Genomic DNA, 22,249 nt, shown 5'->3' with positions numbered 1-22,249 from the left:
AATTTCTTTCCATAAGAGCAAAATCTGTAAATTATTCCAAACTTTTGGCCACCAGCGTATATATAATTTTTTTGTCAATAATCAAGGCAGCTTATGATGCATTTTAAAGTGGAGAATTCCTGGCAGCAAAATCGAACATCAAGTCTAGTATACTCAGACTGTTCTACCATGCTCTCAAATCATAAATTACCAGGTCATTATTGCTAGTTCAAAATTCCTAATTTGAGGGGATGTATTTATATCCTCCACCTTTATAAAAAGAAAAGCAAAAGAGACAGGAAGGAAATGTTATAGTTTGGAAAGGCCTTCAGCAGGTTTCTAACACCTGTACCCCTCCAGCTGTGAGCCAGGCGGTCTAGATTAATGCATTTCCTATTTCAGACCCTCAGTATTTTCTTTATGGATAGGACACTGGTGCTAAGTGGTGCTGAGAAACACATTTAACATTTATGCAAGACACTTGTGTAATCGTTCAATTATGTGTTGTATTAAATAATAATATTAATATATAAAATTAAAATTGCATTAAATACCAATTGGTTTGTACCCATACTATTTATAATACCTGTGGCATATAATATTTATTCCCATGACCCCAGTTCCTTGACCTGGCTTCCATATGTCTTGGGTTGACTTCTGCCACAGCATATGAACATGTACATACCAAGCAGTTTTGGGAATATGGAGTATCCTGTTCTCTGCACATATGTACTTCGCAATTCAAAAAAAAACTGCATGATCAATTTAAGACACCTAACAAGAGAGTTAAAAATGGTACTTACATCAGGTCTTAGGTCTGCTGCCTTCCCATAATACCTCTCAGCTGCCTCATTCAGACTAGCCTGCCTGTGGAGACACATATACACATTAATATAGTCTATAATGGTTGTTGTATTATATATATATATTTGGCATCCCGCCAAAACAGTGCCAACCCACATCTCAGAATAGCATTCTGAGATAATTTTGATCCTCAAACCAGCCCGTCTGGCACCAGCAATAATCCTTGTGATTATCTAATCAGCCAATCGCGTGGCAGTGCAATGGATAAATTCATGCATACACGGGTCAGGAGCTTCAGTTAATGTTCACATTAACCATCAGAATGGTGAATGTTTTTTATCTCAGACCGTGGCATGATTGTTGGTTCCAGATGGACTGGTTTGAGTAACTGCTGATCTCCTGGGATTTACATGCACAACAGTCTCTAGAATTTACTCAGAATGGTGCCAAAAACAAAAAACATCCAGTGAGTGGAAGTTCTGTGGACGGAAATGCCTTGTTGATGAGAGAGGTCAACAGAGAATGGCCAGACTGGTTAGAACTGACAAAGTCTATGGTAACTCAGATAACCACTCTGTACAACTGTGGTGAGAAGAAAAGAATCTCAGAATGCTATATACAGACCTACACAATATTAGGCAGGTGGTTTTAATGTTGTGGCTGATCGGTGTATATATATACTGTATAATATATATAATACACCTTTACCTGAATGCAGAAGGTTTCCATGATTCTTAACAGAAGCATGTTTTCGTTTTCCGGGCTCCAGTGTTTTCACTCGCATCGGCGTATGTTTTAGCTGATAATGTGATGTTTAGCGTAATAAATGTGTAAAAACTGGCAAATAAATAACATGCGGCTACATAGAGCCGATACTTTACAGAGTCCTGATTACCATCTTTTGATGGTACCTCACCCATAAAAGTGGGTAGATGGCATGAAGCGATGGCCCAAGGTTAGTCACAATTATATCATTGATTACTTCAAGTTGTTATGACAGCCAACATCTGCACAAGTTGAGCCTGAACACATTTGTACCACAACTAACACTTATAATGGGTGTCGTTCTCCATCTGGATCGCTCCTTTTGGTACTTTTTGCACTGCTTCTTATGGAGACCGGAAGCAGAGTAATGCCCAGTGACAGGGCTGTAGATACAAACCATGAGAGCATTGCAGCTCAAACTGTGGAGACGCACATACCTGAGCATATGAGCAGCACTGAACACCACGTCAAATTCCGAACTGTCCAGCTCTGCAGCTTTCTCTGCCATCATTGCAGCTTCTTCTAGACGAGACTGTTCCAACAGAAACTGACCTGAGAGAGAAACAGAGGAGCTCACCGGATGGAAAACAGCCCAAACAGAGCAGGCCAGGACCCCAGGTCAAACAGCCTGAGATGATTCCAGATATTCAGAACAAGCATCCAAAAAGAGACACAAAGGCAGACAGAGTAAAAGTGGTAGATGAGGCAGGACATGAGGCACAATGAAATTCTGGTGCAACAGGACACACTGAATTCACTGATAAGTATCAGCAATAAGGACGGACATGGTTTTGCGAGAGGTTGGAAAGGGTTGTTAACATATGTCATTGCCCATATGCTCTCGGATCATTAAGAATCACTATATTTGTTGTTGTACTGCAAGAAGTTGCGTCACAGGAATGCTCCTGTGCTGATTACTGTATTATTGACCGTTGTTTAGAAATCACATAACAAGAAAAGAACAATGGCGAGGAAACCTACCATAATGCATATAGCAGTTTCCTTTAGTAGGATCCAGCTCTATTGCCTTTTGGAAGTAATGCTCCGCTTCAGACTTCTTTCCCTGTGGAGTAATCAAGAAATCATTACACCTGCACTGTTATTAATGAAGAGAGGCAGTTATAACCCTAGGTTCCTTTGAATTTACTCTAAAACAATTAGGTGATGTCAAAGTCTGCATTTTTAAAACCCTTCTGTACAGTTACAAAGTATGAGTAAATTTGTTTGTGCTTAAGTGTGAGTGTCTGTCTTCAATGTGCAATTCTCTCATTTTTTTTATGGATCAGTGCTGATTGCTTCCATGTTGGTGTTACCTTTGCAAATATTCTTGTTAAAAGAAGTTAAAGCAGTCAGGTTTTATTAGATTTGCCTCATTAAACAGTTCTCTGGCAAGCACTTGAGATAAGAGGATAAAGAAATATCATGGAAAAGATTGGCTTTATTTGAAAAGCATTCAACTGTCTCAAAGCAACCATTTTTACCAAATGTATAGACCTACAATACTTCATGTCAAATATCAAAACCATTAAATGGCTTTGGGTTTAAATCCAAAAGGCTAAACACAAATAATGCTATTGTTTCAGCCTCAGCCCACGATTTAATCTATCAACTAAACCATTAAATAAGCGGAGCAGGTTACACAGTCAACTGAAACAGTTTTAGAGTTCGTTTTCACTCAGTAAATGTCCTTCCCCTACAACTCAAAGACAGAGACAGCTTAATATATATATATATCTATAAAGAAGGACAGAAAAGGAAACATTAATATATTAATATAAATATTCCAGAGTCAGATTGCGTGTGAGGCTGGCAAATCTGGCAAATGAAAACGGCTTTGCAATTATTACTTTCTTTACATCTACATAAAAAAAAAAAAAGTCTGACGTAATACATGATATAACTGAAGTCATTTTTATGTGACGCTCCCTTGACTGTTTTATGACCCAGATGATACACTGAAGTTGTTCAGAAGGTGGTCAAAAGTTCACCAATAACCTGTTTTCAATAAGACAGTAATTAGATTAAATGGACTGCCTTGGGGTTGGTGCAGAGTTGGGAGGAGTTTAAGTCTGGACTTTTGACCAGCGGTGTTGGGACACAAACCCAAATCAGATTAGTGGGAGGATATGAAATATCACATCCTGGAGGGGATGCAGCTGTCTGACCTTTCTTCATCACCCCTCTCCATTTACATCATGGTGTATGTGATTGTAATGTCTTATTCAGGACAGCAGTGTTAGTAGAATACTACTAAAGAAAGGGATGGAATAAAATGGGGATATTTGTGTGTCCTATAGGTTTAAAAATAGTCCCATTCCATCTGATATGGGTGTTGATGTGTGAGAGATAACTCTTTCTAACATTCTTCTCAAGGACAAAGCAATTACTTCTATCTTCAACACTAAAAGCCTTTTGAAAGGTCATCTACCGCTCAAAATATTGGTCATTCTTCATTGTCTCCCTATTTCTAGTTTTTGAATGACAGACTGAGTCACCATTCACTTTTACTGTATGGAAAGAGATGTAATGAAAGCAAATAGTGACTGAGGCTGTCAGGTCATTTGACCAAAAACTGGAGGTTTCATCCTTTTGTATGGCTGTGTCTCAATGTTTAATTGATGAATCAATTAGTGTTGAGTGTAATAAATAACCATGACCAGGACAGAGGTTCATTTCAGATTTCAGAAGAAACTGTGACAGTTAAATGGGATATTCATTCAAGATCTACTGTAATGCTCAGAGGGGTCATATTTATTTAGTTAACTTACTTTGATAGACAGCAGTTTTCCATAAGTCAGGTGGGCAGGAATGTGGTCAGGTTTGGCCTTCAGTGACTCTCTGTACCAATGGTCTGCATCTCCTATATTATTCAGCCTCATATAGGCCTCACCTGTGGGGTCAAAGTCAGAAGGAACATCTAACATTACCCAAAATGCCATGCTCTTCGTGTCAGCACATCATAAACTTTCAACTGCAAAATGAGAAAACAATGTCATGGGATGAGTTTGAGGAAGATATGGAAGACATTTCCAGATATGCTCAGAGCAAAGTGATTCATAGACACGAGTCTTTCTGGAATGCTTTGCAGCTCTAAACCCCCCAGAAATATTCCAACCAGGTGTGAGCCAGATAAGACAGCTGTAGTCTGTAACTTAGACACAGTGAATAACATGTGTGACCCCAAACAACAGAGTTTACCAAACTATTGGTGAATTTCATTATTACTGTATATGCTTGGTGGTGCTGACATCAGGAATGTGGGGTTCATCTAAAATAGAATGTACAGCCTCTTCATCAAACTTCAGCTCTTATCTCCAGAATCATTCATACAATCCATCTGAACAAATATGTTGTCCTGGCTTCTCTCCTCCCTTTGTGCTTTGGGTTGCCCCGTATTTGATCATATTTCCTCTCCCTGTTTTTGCTACCACTCATCACATTTCTGGATTACGGCTGCATGGTATACCGGTCCTACGGTAGTATCGCAATATTAAAGCTTCAAAATACTGCTGGTGCCACAGTATATTTTAAATTGTAGTACCGTTAATACGGTAGTAATGTAAAGCATGGTAAAGTTATGTTGTATGTGTAGAAGTTTATTTTTGCTTGAACCTTCATTTGAATCAGACCTATATTGTCTTTTTGATGAGACCGGGAAAAAACATCTGCCACCAATGTCTACATAGATTTCAAAGTGGGAAATCACCAGCAAGTTTTTAAACACCTTCAGACACATCACACAGCTTCAGCAGAATACACACGGAATAGTGCCACTTCATTTAACCTAAATGCCTTATCTTAACATTTACGGATTTACCATTTCTCGGAAAAAAACGAATGCACTCGTTTATTTTTTTCCAATTAAAAATGCATGTTGGTGGTAACTTCGCACTTATGCAGATTGGTTTGATCACATCTCTAAGCTGTGCGATCATACCGGTGTGTGTGTGTGTGTAATCTGCTTTTTACCAGGAGAGAGGGGCTGAAGCGGTTGTAATCTTTTCAATGTAACAATATCTTTATTTGTATTTTAACAACATGCCGTTTGAACTGGCTGTTATTACAGCTGAAGACAAAATTATTAGCCCCCTTTGAAATATGTAGTTATTTTTCAAATAATTCCCAAGTGCGGTTTAATGGAGCAAAGATTTTTTTCAACATTGCATTTCTAAACATAATAGTTTATTTAGGCAACTTAGTGTGTTTATAATACAAATAGAAACACAGGTCAAAATTATTAGCCCTCTGATGTTAATAGTCAATAGTGTGTCCCTTTTGCTTGATAGCAGCCTTCAGTCGTTTGTTGTAGTTCTCAACAAGTTTTAGGCATTTCTCCTGAAAAGTTGCAGCCCATTCCTCCTTTGCAAATCTCTCAAGCTCCTCCAGATTTGTTGGTCTCCTGGCATGTACTCTAGTCTTCAGTGTGGCCCACAGATTTTCTATGGGATTCAAGTCTGGGCTTTGTGCAGGCCAGTCAAGGACGTTCACTTTGCTCGTTTGGAGGTAGTTCTTCACCAGAAGTGAGGTATGCTTTGGGTCGTTGCTGGTGGTTGCTGGTATAATGCTGGTAGACGAAATGTCGACCCAAACCAAGTTTTGTTGCTGATTGCCTGAGGTTGTCTTTCAAAATCTTCTCGTAGTCTTCCTTTTCATGATTTCTTTGACCCTGATGAGATTCCCAGTTCCAGACGCACTGAAACATCCCCACAGCATTATACTCCCACCGCCATGTTTCATTGTGGGAGCAGTGTTCTTTGGGTTGAGCGCCTCTCCCTTCTTTCTCCAAACATAGGCAACATCTCTATGGCCAAAGAGCTCTAGTTTTGTCTCATCTGACCAAAGGACATGTTTCCAGTATACATCATTTTTCTCTAGGTTGTCCTTGGCAAACTTCAGTCTAGCTTGGAGAAGTTCCTTCAGAAGTTCCTGTGCAGGGCTCTAGTGACCGTCTTTGTTGAGACATCAATCCCAGTCTTGGCTAAATCATTTACTAGTGTCTTGGTAGATGTTCTTGGGTCTTTAGAAACCTCTCTCACCAGTTTTCTTTCCAAGGTTTTTGAAATCTTTCGCTTTCTGCCTCTGCCAGTCTTGTAGGTAAATCTGGAAGACCAGACTACAGACTTTACTGGCATTTTAGCTGTGATGTGCACGTTTATTTGACTCTCTTTAAAAAGTAGAAAAGGGGAAATGTGGGTCTGAAGACAGAATTTGAACACTTTTTTTGGTAACCCAAAATTGTCAAATACATTGGTCCAGTGAAATTATTATTTTTTTTTCTCCAATAAAGCTGTTCAGCGAGTGGGGACACTTGGCATAAGGCATTATCATCTGTGAAGCTGCTTTCAGACAACATGTCAGCCTATTAGGAAAAGATCTATACAAATAAAAATTTTAATGAAATGAGAAATGTATTTAAACTAAAACCTGTCTACAGAGGATCAGTTCAAACCCCCGGATTTAGAGGGTATTGATTTATCACATTACTCTGTACATATTTAGATATGTAGACATAGTGTTTTCGAATATCAACTATTGCAAATGAGGCAAAGTGAGGAATGAACAACACTGACCCATCATGTTGTACAAACTCTGTGGTGCAAACTGTCGAGGCATCTTTTGTACAGCCTCCTTATACATGGACAGCGCCTCCTGTGGATCAACCAAGAACAGCATGTGCTTATGTAACAAGGAGAAAGTTCAAGTTCTTGAAGTTTACCCAAAAATTCGAATTATTTTGTTAATTTACTCACCCTCATCCCATCTTGGTTGTGAATGACTTTCTTTCATCTGCAGAACACAAATTAAGCTTTCTGGAATAATATCTCAGCTCTGAAGGTGAATGGTGATCTAATCTTTGAAACTCCAAAAATAATATAAAGGCAGCATAAAAGTAATCCATACGACTCCATATGACTCTTTCCTTTTGACTGTACATCTTGCCATTGCAGTCTCTAGGAATGATCATGATTTCAAGCTCAATTACACTTTCTAGAGCTTAACGCATGCGCAAAGTGCAAGATGCCACAAGGAAGTGTAATCAAGCCTGAAATCATGATTGCCAAGGAGAATGCTGATGTCAAGATTTATAGTGAAAAGGAGTTATATTTTGTCTATTCTTACCCAAAACTGATTGGATCACTTCAGAAGACATGGATTAAACCACAGACGTCTTATGGATTACTTTTATGCTGCCTTTATATTCTTTTTGGAACTTCAAATTTTGGTCACCATTCACTTGCATTTTATGGACCTACAGAGCAGAGATACTCTTCTAAAAATCTTTGTTTATGTTCTGCAGAAGACAGACATACATCAGGGATGGCATGAAGGTGAGTGAATGACGAAATCATTTTCGGGTGAGCTATTCCTTTAAGCAGCCATTCATAAAAGAACATCTTTGCATCAGCAATTTAGACTATACCTCTTCTTACAGTATTAACATCACTACATTATTTACTGATATTTGTGCACATTTCAGAAAATATTTAATGAATAAACAGCCATGGCTGATCTCAAGTGTCCAAAATTTGATTCATGCTGAGTGTAGCAGTGATGTCTGGCTGATGCTCTACCTCGTGTTGGCCCTGCTCATGAAACAGCTTGCCCAGGTTGTACAAGCAGCTGGTAACAGAACTCTTGTGGGCATGAGGGTCCTTCAGGTTCTCATCAGGGATGTCTGCACAGGTGTGGAAAGTGTGCTTGGCCTCTTCAGTATTTCCCTGGGATACCAGGATAATGCCCATGTTCAAGTATGCAGCTTTGAAAAAAAGGACAAAGAGAGAGGCAGTGATGAAGAGAGAAAACACTAAAACAGTTCTCATTAGACCATTTACCCAGTAATAAACTCTTGGTCATGACATTAGAGAGAAAATGAAGAGTGAACTCACAGGCCAGAGTTGGTCTGCTCCCAATGGCCAGTTTATAGTAATGCAGAGCCTCTGAGTATCGCTCGCTCTCCTGTAACAGCAAACCCCTGAATGAAATAAAGCACATACGGCTATCAGATTAACAGAAAGTAACAGGTTTCTGAGGCTCCAGGAATTAATGGTCCAAAATAATTTTTTGTCATATTTTGATATTACATTTAGCAATATTATAAACGACAATGTCACATCCTACCAAATTCATGAGCAAAGTTATATAATATATAAGCTTAAGTAATATTTCCTCTGGAGATAAGACAAGAGATAGAACAAGACACAGATCATAAGGGTTAAACATTAAATTCTCTCCTCCTCTCAGGGGTTAATGGGTGTTAGAGGTGTCTGCATGCTCCATTCCAAGCCTGCAAATCAGGACTAATGAAATCGCTGTCACACAGACAAGCCCTGAGGGAGTGATACAGCAAACACCTCCACATTCTTTAACCTTTTTCTCTCTCTAGCTCTTTCTCCATCTGAATGCAAAGCATGGCTTTCCTCCACACAAGGTGCAATATATATTTGCCATTTCAAGTCAAAATGGACAATTCTTTTGGCATTTCAGGTCCACCTTTGTAAGAATTAAATTCACTATGGTGTAAAATAAAACTGTATTATGATCAGTTATATCAGGGATTTTCAAACAAGTGTCCAGTTTAGTTTTTTCCACATTTATAAACCTAACACTACTCTAATAGCGGATATAAAAAAGACACTGTCAACTTAATATAAAGTAAACATATTTCAAATAATATTTTAACCTTAATCTTAATCTTGGCTTTTTGAAATGACAATATAAAAGCCAATTATTATATCACACTTACTATTTTTCTTACATTAAATGGGTCTTTTGATGTGAAAATTCATAGATGCCCCTATATTTTAATAAGGGGATCATCATATTTGGGGGTTCTCCCCCAATGGTTTGAAACATCCTGATCTATATTGTGTAAATCTGTTCTGTCATTTGTTTAGTAATAATTATGTTCATTGGATTGTGTCTGTTCCCATTGAAAACTGTGCCATGTGACCTTGAACTACCATAGCCCTTCACTGTCCTGTGAAGAGATAATGCAATACAGATAAGAGAGAGAATTATGCAGTCAATCCTTAAATATTGATAAAAAAAAAATATAGGCATTTAAAAAGGACTTAAACCCTTTAAATAGACAGCCATCCTCTCTTTCTTCACCTGTTAATGATTTAATATGAACATATGTGCTTGTGTATGTGTCTGTATGTGTTCTACTCACAGGTTGTAGAGCATGTCTGCCATATTGCCTCGGTAATAAAGTGCATTTCTATATGCTCTCTCTGCCTCAGCCATTTTTCCTTGGTTCTTCAGGACATTACCAAGGTTACCCCAAGCTACCCCAAGAAAAAAGCATTATCAAGAAATATTTCTTTTTTTATAGAGTATTTAATATTGTGAAAATGTCATGACAACATTATGATTCAATATCTTATACAGTAGCATACAGGAATAATTGGTTACTGGTGAAGTAAAAGGTGTGCATTAAACTAAAAAAAAGCCTACCTTTAGCATGGTTTACAGCAATGCCAGACCTGTAAAGCATCTCCTCGCTCTGCCAGTCCTGGTTTCGTCTAACAGTCTTCAGGCTGTAGAGAAGCACCAATCCCACAGCACAGCTCAGCAGGACAGCTCTAGAGCGTCTTGATCTGGAGCGAATGAACATGGTCCTCAGCCCCACTGTCACTAGCAGACAGAAGCCCATACTGGGTATGTAGAGCACTCGCTCGGCCACCACAAAGCCCACGTAGAAAAACACGTTAGTGGCTGGAACAAAGGGTAAAGCCAGCAGCCCAATTGAAAAGATAACCAGGTTCTCCGTTTCTGGGAGAGATTTTTGATGAGTTTTGAGGGAATGAGGTTTATGATAGCCATTTCTATTGGGGGGGTTAACAGATTTTGAGTCCATGTAATGATTACTGTACTGAAGGGCAGTGTTGTCATGGTGATTATGACAGTGTCCATTAGTAAGAGACTTTCCATTGTTCATGTAGGATTTACCATTTGTTTCACTGATTTTAGAGCATCCCTCACTTCCAAGGCCAAACCAGGCCAGGAGTGTAAATCCTAAATAGAATGCAACAGACTGAAGGTTTCTCCAATCAGTGATGGTTCTGAGCAGAGGAATAGCATCCATGGACCAATCAAAGCTGAGTCTGTCAGGGCAGAGGAGGAGCCAGGCATTGACAGCTGGCAGGTACAGGAATGTGAGCGTTCTGGTGAGGAAATGAGGCGAGTCGGCTGCTGGGTTGTCCGAGTTAGAGAAGTTTGGTGGCTTGTTGCCCATCCAATAAAAGCGAGCGGCAAGCAAGACCATCCCCCAGCCAACCAGCCAAGCTAGACTGATCAGCAAGCTAAAGTTCTTCCTCTAAAATTGAGAAGCAGCAGAATAGATAAGTCAATGTTTTACAACAGAACTCAACTCACTTCAGTCCAGTGACACTCTCTAAATTTCACATAAGGATTAAGTCCAATTCCAAAACAGTGCTAAATGTTCATGTTTTATTCAGGTTTAAGAAAGAACAGTGCTGTGATAGCAGTTGAAAAAATATATATTTTAGACTATTTGTAAGATTTACACACTACAGTTGTTCATAACAAAATTTAATCAAATTGAATTAAGTTATGTTTAACCAAATTATATTAATATGACTTAAAGGAATATTCCAGGTTCAATACAAGTTTAGCTCAATTGACAGCATTTGTGGCATAATATTGATTACCACAAAAATGTATTTAGACCTGGGCATCCTTTTCTTAAAAAAAAAAATAAAATAAATCTTGGTTCTAGTAAGTCACTTACAATAGAAGTTAAACATTAAATTATAAAATTATTAAAATTATTTACTAACCTTTTCTGTGTAAAGTTATAACCAATTTTACAACTTCATTGCCATGACAATGTAATGTCAACAAAACCTAAAACGACTGTAAAAATGACAATTTAAACAACTTTACAGCTCAAATAATACATGAGTTTTAACAGAATAATTAATGTAAGTGCGTTTATAAAATTATAAACTTCACATTTTTGCCTTTAAACCCTCCAAAAATTGGCCCCATTCAGTTCCATTATAAGTACCTCACTGTAACCTGAATTCTTGGGGGTTTTTTTAAAGAAAAGGAAGGATGTCAAAATAAATTTTTGTGTTAATCAACAATATGCCAAATTAAATGCTGTTGATTGAGCTTAACTTGTACTGAATATTCCATTCAATATTTCATTTTTTTTATTATTTTATTTTATTAAATATTACTCAATTCAATTTGATGGACTATTGTTATGAAATTGAAATACGTAAATCTTAAAATAAATATTTTATTGAGTGGGTCAAAGAAGTTTGTGTGCACTTTTGTTTAATAAAGAGGTTTAGAATATAAACCCTCAGGCTCTCACACCATTTACACATATACACATATACATCTCAGGGCGGCACGGTGGTGCAGCGGTTAGCACTGTCGCCTCACAGCAAGAAGGTCGTGGGTTCAAACCCTGGTTGCCCCGGCCTTTCTGTGTGGAGTTTGCATGTTCTCCCCGTGTCTGCGTGGGTTCTCTCTGGGTACTCTGACTTCCTCCCACCATCCAAAAGACATGCAGGCTAGGTTAATTGGTGTCTCCAAAAAATTGCCCTAGATGTGGAGGTGAGTGTGAGTGTATGTCTGTCTATGTGTGGCCCTGCGATGGACTGGCGACCTGTCCAGGGTGTCCCCTGCCTTTCGCCCAATGTTAGCTGGGATAGGCTCCAGCCCCCCGTGACCCTGTACACAGGATAAGTGGTTGACGATGGATGGATGGACATATACATCTGTAAATCAATTGACAGGAAAGCCTATTTTCTTCTGTAATTGTTTCTCGCAGAAGACAGAGTGCAGATTGGGGTAGTCAAAGTCAATGACATGGGAAATTAGATGTCACGGATTGATTACTTTAATTTCACACACAATGAGTCAGAAACTATGGACTAAATCCACAATAGTCCCTCCTTTTCTCGATATCTACATTAACATCTTCAATCTATGGTCCAGCACTGAACTGTCCAATTATCTCTTTATAATCATCTTGTTTTAATTCCCTGCACTTTATCAACAGAACTATAACATCAATCTCAGATTGGAGACACCACACAGAGTTAATCGATTAAGATGGAAATCATTTGAGATTGTGACTAACAAATTGCACTGTCCCTTGACAAGGATACATAACATCCAAGTTTTTAAAAGTTGCTGAAGTTATATTTCTTCATGGTTAACTTCAAGGTCTGAAGTGTGCTGCAACATACACAGAAGTGCATATATGAACAGCCACTGATTAGAAGTTTATTATACTGGCATTAAGCAAAACCACAAAGCCAAGCATGCCATAGTTACCGTCCCATATGGACTCGCTTTCTTTGATGTAGAGACTAGCGGTCTAGATAGTGGAAAAGGCGACAACCGATTAATCTGCCAAAAGTTTTTAAAATCGATAAATAGAATGTTACAACATTTTCTAAATCAGCACAGGCATAGAGGCCAGAGTCCAAAATGAATAAAATCTCAGATGTTGTTTATTTTTCAACCAAAATCCCCAAAATAATCAAGAACAAAAAAAGAAGATTGGGTGCATAACTTGGGACTTTTAACACCAGAAAAGCCTGAAACACACCAGGGATATATACTTGGCTACGTTGCATTGCTCTATATTTAATATTTAGCAAATTAAGCTTTTTATAGCCTATATATTATTATTCACCATATGAATTTGGAGACACAATGTATGTGCTGACGAGGTAAGTTTCTATATAGTCGCATTTTTGTTTGCATGCTCTCGCTTCAATAATACATTTTTTAATTCAAATTCAAATTCAGAGGAACACGGAGGAATAAATAACACTATTGGCAAATATCGGTATAGTTCTTTGCCGATAACTGATAGTTCCAAACCGCAACTATCGGCAGCGATTAATTGGTAAAACTGATCTATCGTCTACCTCTACCTTCTAACTTAAAAAGCATTTGTCTTACAAATACCTTCTCCAAAAGGAACAAGGCTATGTTTCAACTTCATTCATAAAAACAAAACAAGTGTCCTCTGATTTCAATGTGCATTCTCCTGACTCAACACATTCCTGCAGAATATTTAAATCAGATACAAGTAGTCAGGGCAGTGGAGGACTCATTAAAGCTTATTGTGAGTTTTTTGAGAAGGCAAAGGTGGTGCTTGCTCTAGCTGCTCCTAATCAAAGCACTCAAAATGACGATGGTTGAGGTTTCTGAGTTTCTCCAGAATTGTGTAAAAGCTGCATGGATATGTGGCATCCTTTGTATAACTTCAGAGCTGTATTTCCTGTCGTAGCATAAATTATGCCACATTAGTCAAGCTGTTGACTGCTGAGCAAATCTTCTCACCTAAATTGAATTCAGACAAATTAGCAAATATATTGTGTGCGTCATCACTGAATTCCATCCTATGAGAATATGGAGCATTTCTCATGAGCCGTGAAAGATCCATTCAACTAAGCAACATTTTTAACAAAAAAATCTCTCAAATTGGTTTGTTAATGAGTCCTTCAACTTTTTGCATTTTCCTCCAAAAGTTCTCTTAGCAAATTACTATTTCATCTTCTTTTTTTGTCCTTTGAGAATAAAGACAGGTTGGCTGATGGTGTGGAGAATTTTCACTGCCTTTTGCACCACTGATATGCTGACAAAGACCAGAATGATTTCCAGACAATCACCCAAGCTTTACACATCTCGTTGTCTGATTAAAGAGCAAATAGGATGAAAATTTGCTCTCTGCATTGCACATTCATACAGCCAGAGAGAAAAACTAATCTACAGTGTATTGTTTTAGATTCAAACTGCATCCAGGTCAAATCAAAGCAATATCATATACCCCTGGTGTTTGCTAGCTTCTAGAATATCAATGAAGGTGCCCTATCTTTTTTCATTATTTTGATATGCATTCATTACTCCATGAAAGTAAAGTCTGAGGCACGTGGCATTAAGTATGCAAACCCAGTGCCTCCTTGTTCAAAAACCATTCCAGAAGATCCTATGGGATTTCTTATTGTTGACTGTTCATTCTGCATTTAATAAGGCCCATTTGAAAGAGTGAAAACCAATCAGCGAGTAAATGAGAAAGTGCCAGAGGTGGGGACAAGTCACACATGGTCAAGTCCAAGCAAGTCTCAAGTCTTAGCCATCAAGTCTCGAGTCAAGTCTCAAGTCGCAGTTCAGATAAATCAAGCAAGTAAAGTCAAGTCAAGGGTTCACCCTAAGCAAGTCAAGTCAAGTCCTGATAAGTTTCAAGTAAAGTCAAGTCACACTACTAAAATAAATAGAGGTATATTTTTTCGATACATATTTATTTTTGCACAGAAAAAGATGAACTTGTATACATATATTATGTATCTTATTTATTATACATTTGCTACATATTAATCATATGCATATCTGTGCTACATTAATATCTGAAAATAAAATAAAATTGTGTTGTTTACAGAAAACGTTCAGACATTAACATTACCTGTAAACATTAAAACAAATTTATTTTCGTATGCACAAACATTCTTTACATTTTTAAAAATAATGTAATTTAAGGAAAATCAATTTGCAAAACCACATTTATCAATCAAATCAAATCAAATCACTTTATTGTCACACTACCATGTACACAAGTGCAACAGTAGGTGAAATTTTTCTTGTGTGCAGTTCCGAGCAACATAGCAGTCATGACAGTGACGAGACATATACCAATTACAATAAACAACATACTTACACAAAACAAGTTACAAATCAAATGTACACATACTTACACAACACAATAATAATATACAATGTACAGTAAACAATACACACAATATACAATACACAATATACAATAAGTGGGAGTATATGAAATATATAGATATATATATATATATATGAAGTAGTATATTGAGGAGAATATGTTGACAGTCCAGTGTGAAATTATAGATGAATAAAGTGCAGTGCTAATTATTGATCGTGATAGATCAAGTGTTCAACAGTCTGACTGCTTGGGAAAGAAGCTGTCATGTAGTCGGCTGGTGCGGGTCCTTTATGTGACCAAGTGTAAATGGAATCGTTTTGATAAATCAGAATCAGCTATCCGATCTGAGAAAACGCATGAAGTGGCCAGGTGTAACGTTAAACATAGGGTTGCCAACCACAACAGTTTTCTGTAGCCTTGTGCGAACTTATTCAATAGAATTAGACTTCTAGAATGTTCTTTCAAGTGCAAAAAAATATATTTTTTTAATTTAGTAGTTTTTCTTATCATAGCCAACAAATGTCTTCGGAAACTCCTTTTCCTCGATTTACTGAAGCCTATATGTAAAACGCATTTGCAGCTGCACAGCCGTGTATATATCTATGCTGTATATATCTATGCCGTAATTGGGAAAAGATTTGGTCCTTAACGAATTTTTTAACGAATAAAGTAAAAGAAGTATCCTTCAAAATAATAAATAAATTTTACCCTGCTAAATATTTTATGATTAAATATAAAAGTAATATTGACACAAGATGCTCATTTTGCCAAGTTCACACTGAAACTGTTTATCATTTATTTTGGTCCTGTTTCTATACTAAACGACTATGGGAGAATATTGAAACTTTTATTAAAGACAATACTCAGCAAGATATATCAGTAACTTTTAAATACATTATTTTTGGATACTTTGATTCTGATCCCATTAAAAAAAAAAACCTGCTTTGTAACTAATTTAATTTTTTTTATTGTCAAATTTTATATCCATAAATGTAAATTCACCAACAACAAACCAATCTTTATTGTTTTTTGAAAGAGTTTGAAATGTACCTTAACACCATCTCGTCCTCAGTAAATAAAAAGGTGTTAAAAACATTTTTAATTTGTAATGACCTTAATTTATTTAGGCCTGCTCTAAGTGATGTATAACATATCTCACCCTCTTGACTTTTTTTTTTTTTTTTTTTTTTGTTGTTGTTTTGTGTCTTCTATTTTTCATTTATTGTTATTTTCTTCTTTGTTTTAGATGACACTGTACATATTGTTGTTATATTTATACAGTTTTAATTACAATTTTGTTACAGAAGTGTATATTATGATTGTTATCTTTGTATTGTTTGTATGCATAAATAAAAAGAAAATATATATATATATATATATATATATATATATATATATATATATATATATATATATATATATATATATATATATATATCTATCTATGCCGTCTGGCTCGCTCATAGGCTGTGCTGCGGCAACTGCACAGCCAATGGCGTGAGCGCGGTCAGAGCCCGCCAAGGGGCGCCAAGTCCCCGAATTTTGCATTAAAGCAGGTCTTCGTTCATTCATAGTCTGTCTGACATATATATTAGAATAGCTATGTGTCTGTCATGGATTTGCACTGAATTGATACTCAAAAATACGGAACAAAGTGCATTCCGTATCAGTTCAATACGGAACAAGACTTTTATGTGTCAAATACGGAACGATTCCTTATTATACGGAACGGTTGGCAACCCTAGTTAAACAGCCCCTTAGAAATGTTTAGGTGCGTGCTAGTGATCACATCGGCGCCTCGTTAGCCTGTCATGCAGTAACGTTATGCGCAATGCTTTATAATTTCCACACGCAGTCCACAAACTTGAAAATGCGCACATTTAATACATACATTATAACCTACATGTAATATTGAGCTGCCCGCTCATTTTAAGATGCCAATCAACATTAAAAATTCAGGCTACGCCACTGTTATAGTCAAATTCCCCAATAAGTTACATCTATTTAGACGTAACAGTATAATGATAATGCCATGGTCACATTTCTAATAAGAAAAAAACATAATATGCCATCAAGGCCAAATTATGACAAACAGAAAAGATTAATTCATAGTAATCGTTATAACGTAGATCTTAGTGAAACTGACTATAAAGAGATTACTTTCTTACCTTTCGTTGTGGTTCTTCTTGATATGTCGAACGAAATTTGACGTTGTGGTTGTCGTGTCGGATATTCGTGCCTTGCATATTTTGCAACTGGCAAATCTTTTTTTATAGGCACGGTCCAGTTCAAAGTCTGTATAGCCAAACGAGACAATTTGTGGAGCTCGACTACTGTCTGCCATGTTTGGCGTGGTTTGAATTGAGCAGCGTTAAAGGCACAGATGCCGATAGTGATGCTGACGTCACAATATATATATTTTTTAATTAATTGTATTGCTGTTTGTTTATTATAAGTTCAAGTCATTGTCGAGTCTTCCACTTCAAGTCAAGTCAAGTCATTTTCGTACTTTAATCAAGCAAGTTACAAGTCCTGAAAATTGTGACTCGAGTCAGACTCGAGTCAAGTCATGTGACTCGAGTCCCCCACCTCTGGAAAGTGCTTTTATAAAGAGAAAGAGAGGAAGTGAGGGTATGGTTTCCTTTCCTCTCTTCCTCCTCATCCTTCTTTTTCTCTCGCTGTTTGCGTTCCCATGCGCTCGTGGCTGTCTGGAGAGTTTATAATCTCAGGAGCGATAACTCTCTCTGCCGCCTCTCTCAAGGACCACTAGAAAAGCAAAAAAAGCTGGAGACACAGAGGCCATGATAAAAGCACAGATGCCGTCAGCTTGCACAGCATTAGAATCTGAATGTGGAGCCTGGACTGGCAAGATTACCCTTACCCTATTGTCTGAAAAAGGGTGGAGGGGGGAGCTGCAAAAATATAAATTTATCATCATATAGGCAGGTCATGAGGTTTAAGTGTGATAGTGCCCATAGAATCATTAGAATCTCTGGTATTTAGCATAAAAGGGGCACCTTTAAAACAGTAAAAAGCATCTGTTATCATGCAATGTTTGTCTGGGCAAATCGTCTTAGTGGATTGGGGCCAGTTGAATAAACATTAACTTAAAGAGCAACATGCAGGTTGAATTTATAACTGAATTAATACTTTATATTGTCTGCAGAGGTCTTTTAAAAACACATATGTAGAAATTACTAATGAAATCTCATTTGATGTAGAGATTTTGATGAAAATGTGCTAGGCTCTGGAATACGCCTTTCCCGCTATCAACGCATCATATGACGTAAAGTGAGGCAAACAAAAGAGCTCATGGTCAGCTCTCATTGTGGGTGTTGATGTAGTTAGAGCAGTACAGAAAGTTTTAGAGAAGCCATAATGGTAAATTATTGTGTTTGTGCTGGTTGCACGAATTCCAGCCTGTCAGGACATCGTGTCCATCATTTTCCTTCTAGAAAAAACAAGGCTTTTCGGTCTTGAGTGCGTTTTGTGCAGGTGAAGAGAGCAGACTTCACTGCCGCGTCTGTTACCACACACTTTCGGTTGTTTGTGGCGCACATTTCACTCCGGAGAATTATCGACCTGGAGATTTGTTGGAGTCTCGGATGGGATTTGGAGTAAGGACCACGTGAGGCTGATTACTGATGCTGTTCCCTCGGTGCACTCGATGGAATCAAGTCCACCGTCAAAGTGTACACCGGATTTTGGCGCGGGCTGGACTGGAGGACCAAGTGCTAGCGTTAGCAGACATTCTGTGCAACGAAACGAGGACTTAGCAGAGTAAGTCTTACTTTTAATTATTTTAACTCTTAATTTGCTCATAATTATAGGCCTGTGGGCCATCATAGGCATGTTACGTCCACACCGGAGAACTTCGGTTTCTTCATTCGCATTCATTGTAACCTGAGCTTGAACTTGACCAGACTCCTCAGCCCATCGTCACTTCGGTTAGTGCTTTATAGACGCGGAAGTTATTTTATCACAATTTATCTCAAAATATCGTTAATGGCTAAATATATATTACTCCAGTTCAGAAAATCTAGTTGTTTTATCATCAACATACACTATGCTATATAGGGGTGTCCAACCTGCATGTTGCTCTTTAAGACTTCGTCTAACAATTAGTCTGACTAGCTAAAGACACCATTGGAAAATACAACATTTTAGCATGATCTGAGCTAAAGATATACAATTACTGATACCATTGTTGTCAGATTGAACTGATATTAACTGATTTGAAAGATATTCTTTGACCGTAATCTTGCCCGACCGTTTTGGAAAATTCAGTCAGAATGGACTGAATAATACTGATCCCACAAACGTTATTGTTGCTCTGTTGTTCAATCTGTAAAAGCAGGCACCTCTTTTCCAGGACCCATTTCCCACATAAGTGGAGTATTGGTTCAAATTGACCAATTTTATAACACTACAGACTTTACGCTAAACCACCAGATGCAGATCTGTTCTAAAGGTTTTAAAGAGAATCAGATCATATAAACTGTTGACGTAGTTGTAGGTCTGTCTGTCTCAACGAATTAGTTCCCAACCAGTCACACAACATCACAGATCTTACCTTAAGTACCATCATTGCTTGATATAGGCGAAGACGATGCACAACACAGAGGTCATAAACAGCTGACACAGCCAAAACTGTCACTCCCTGCTCCTTCCACAGTAAGGCTGCAGCAGCAGCTCCCAGACTCCCGGCCATCCAGAGCCCTGCCCGACATAAAACCCCTGAGTGGGTCCTGAGATGGCAGTATTGGGCATAGCAGTGCAACGACAGTAGGAAGCAAAATGCTGCACCCACATCTGCTCGCCCGACCACCCCAGCTACTGCTTCAGTGTGTATGGGATGAGAGGCGAAGAGCAGTCCTGCCAACAGGCTCCATGGTCCTCCACCCAGCAGGGGGTGACAGAATGCAGTGAAAAGTGAAGTGACGCAACAGTGCAGGCCTACATTGACCAGGTGGTAGCCCCATGGATCCAGGGCACCAAGGACATAGTTGAGGCGAAAAGAAAGGGTGCAGAGTGGGCGGAAAGACTTGTGGCTGCCGCTGTGAGTCAGCAGAGTGCCCCAGAAGTCATCATACAGAATGTTCGTCCAGGGAGTGTCTGGTAGCAGGTCTTGATTGGTTTTGATTGCTCGGCTAAATGAGAGGGAGAGAGAACAAAATAAAAAAAGAAAAGTTTCAGAAAATGGGTTTATGCATGATAAATGTGTGCTATACTGCCTAAAGTGACATTTAGTTTGACAAATATATCATCAACAGTGGCATAACATTCTGCATTTTGTTCTGTTTTGTTTTATTTACGTATACACATACACATATACACACACCAGGTGGTGATGCATTCCTGGAGCGATTGTAGTTTATGTTAGCACATAATTAAGAACACTGTGAATGCACTACTATCACTCAACTAACAACTTTATAGCATAAAATACAAGATCTTGCTCCATTAATCTGTCTATTTAACACATCCACATCCTAAACAAAGATTTCTGGTAATCTGTTTAACTTGTCCATTGCTTGGAACCCAAGACTATTGGCAGTGTGTTATTTTACTAGGATCAGAATGTCATTTCAACAAGGAAAGATTTGCAGACTTGAGATGACATTTATTTGATGAATATAAAACCGGAACGTAATGTCTCTCTTTGGCGAAGGCCCCATCTGGCGTTCCGAAGAAGTTGTAATCGGAACCGTCATATCCTGCCAGATATAGGAGGCAAGGGCGAGGAGCCTACCCCCGTGAAGGACGGGACTCAACTGGTGGTGGTGGGGCGGTGGAGGTTGCCAGTGTGAGCAAACTTAAAAAGCAACGCTTACATGTGATTGGCTGGAAATTACCCAGCTAATGGTGCGATGATGTACAGCTGCTAGTCTTCCCGCTAGAACTACACTGCGCATACATGTACTGTGTATGGATGGGTGTGTGTGCATGCACGCGCACATGTGTGTGTATGGTGGTTTTAGAGGCCAAATTATACATCGTTATGCAAAGATAATAGAGTAAGATGATAATGGACTGTTGTAGCAAATTCATGAAAAATATAGGACTACAATTTGTGATTCGACATTTTCATCTATTCTTTTTTTGGCACAGGAAAAATGTGTTATAAAAAGTGAAAAGAATGCTTTATATGGCATTGGCAAAACCACATGGTGTCCAGTACAATGGCACTGAAAATTTGAATTACATTTAAATCCTAATGTAGTTTTTTGTCGCTCTACTACTCTAAAGACTGGAGATGGCAAAGTGCCTGTTATCTCAATGCATTACATTTCACAATGTATGAAATAAAGTAATCTCTGAACTATTTTCACAGACTAGCCAGCAGGGTAATGTAATGTACTATCTCAGTGTAATGTATTATTTTAATTTGTGATAGGTAATGGTATAGTGCACACACACTCATTTTCTAAATTTTTCAGTCTCTTTTCACAGTTACATTTTGTTATATATATATATATATATATATATATAAATGGCAATGAAACCACAACAACAACTACAAAAAAGCACAAACAAATTAACTACTGTTAATCTCAGAAAAAAAAAAATTCTGGACCTACAGAAGTCTGGTTCATCCTTGGGAGCAATTTCCAAATGCCTGAAGGTACCACATTCATCTGTACAAACAATAGTTTGCAAGGTGCAAAAAGTGCAAATCAATCCCAGAACAACAGCAAATGACCTTGTGAAGATGCTGGAGGAAACAGGTAGACAAGTATCTACAGTATATCCACAGTAAAACGAGTTCTGTATCGACATAACTTGAAAGGCTGCTCAGCAAGGAAGAAGCCACTGCTCCAAAACCACCATAAAAAAGCCAGACTACAGTTTGCAAGAGCACACTGGGACAAAGATCTTACTTTTTGAAAAATGTCCTCTGGTCTAATGAAACAAAAATGTAACTGTTTAGCCCTAATAACATCGCTATGTTTGGAGGAAAAAGGGTGAGGCCTGCAA

General features: G+C 38.0%; 1 protein-coding gene across 2 annotated transcripts in view; it reads right to left on the bottom strand.

Annotated features, from left to right (window-relative positions):
* The window catches only part of LOC127638723 (protein O-mannosyl-transferase TMTC2-like), a 52,580-nt gene that overhangs the window by 3,497 nt on the left and 26,834 nt on the right, over positions 1–22,249 (bottom strand). For both annotated transcript variants that reach the window (XM_052120376.1, XM_052120377.1), the window contains exons 2-11: positions 19,845–20,421; positions 10,006–10,867; positions 9,722–9,836; positions 8,436–8,521; positions 8,121–8,305; positions 7,119–7,197; positions 4,317–4,438; positions 2,530–2,611; positions 1,986–2,100; positions 783–846 (exon numbers count right to left, since the gene is read on the bottom strand). In XM_052120376.1, coding sequence (XP_051976336.1) covers positions 783–846; positions 1,986–2,100; positions 2,530–2,611; positions 4,317–4,438; positions 7,119–7,197; positions 8,121–8,305; positions 8,436–8,521; positions 9,722–9,836; positions 10,006–10,867; positions 19,845–20,421 — 2,287 coding nt within the window. The remainder of the gene's footprint in view (positions 1–782; positions 847–1,985; positions 2,101–2,529; positions 2,612–4,316; positions 4,439–7,118; positions 7,198–8,120; positions 8,306–8,435; positions 8,522–9,721; positions 9,837–10,005; positions 10,868–19,844; positions 20,422–22,249) is intronic.

The sequence above is a fragment of the Xyrauchen texanus genome, chromosome 47, assembly GCF_025860055.1.
Source record: "Xyrauchen texanus isolate HMW12.3.18 chromosome 47, RBS_HiC_50CHRs, whole genome shotgun sequence".
Lineage (NCBI taxonomy): Eukaryota > Metazoa > Chordata > Actinopteri > Cypriniformes > Catostomidae > Xyrauchen > Xyrauchen texanus.
This window is presented reverse-complemented; position numbering and strand designations above follow the sequence as displayed.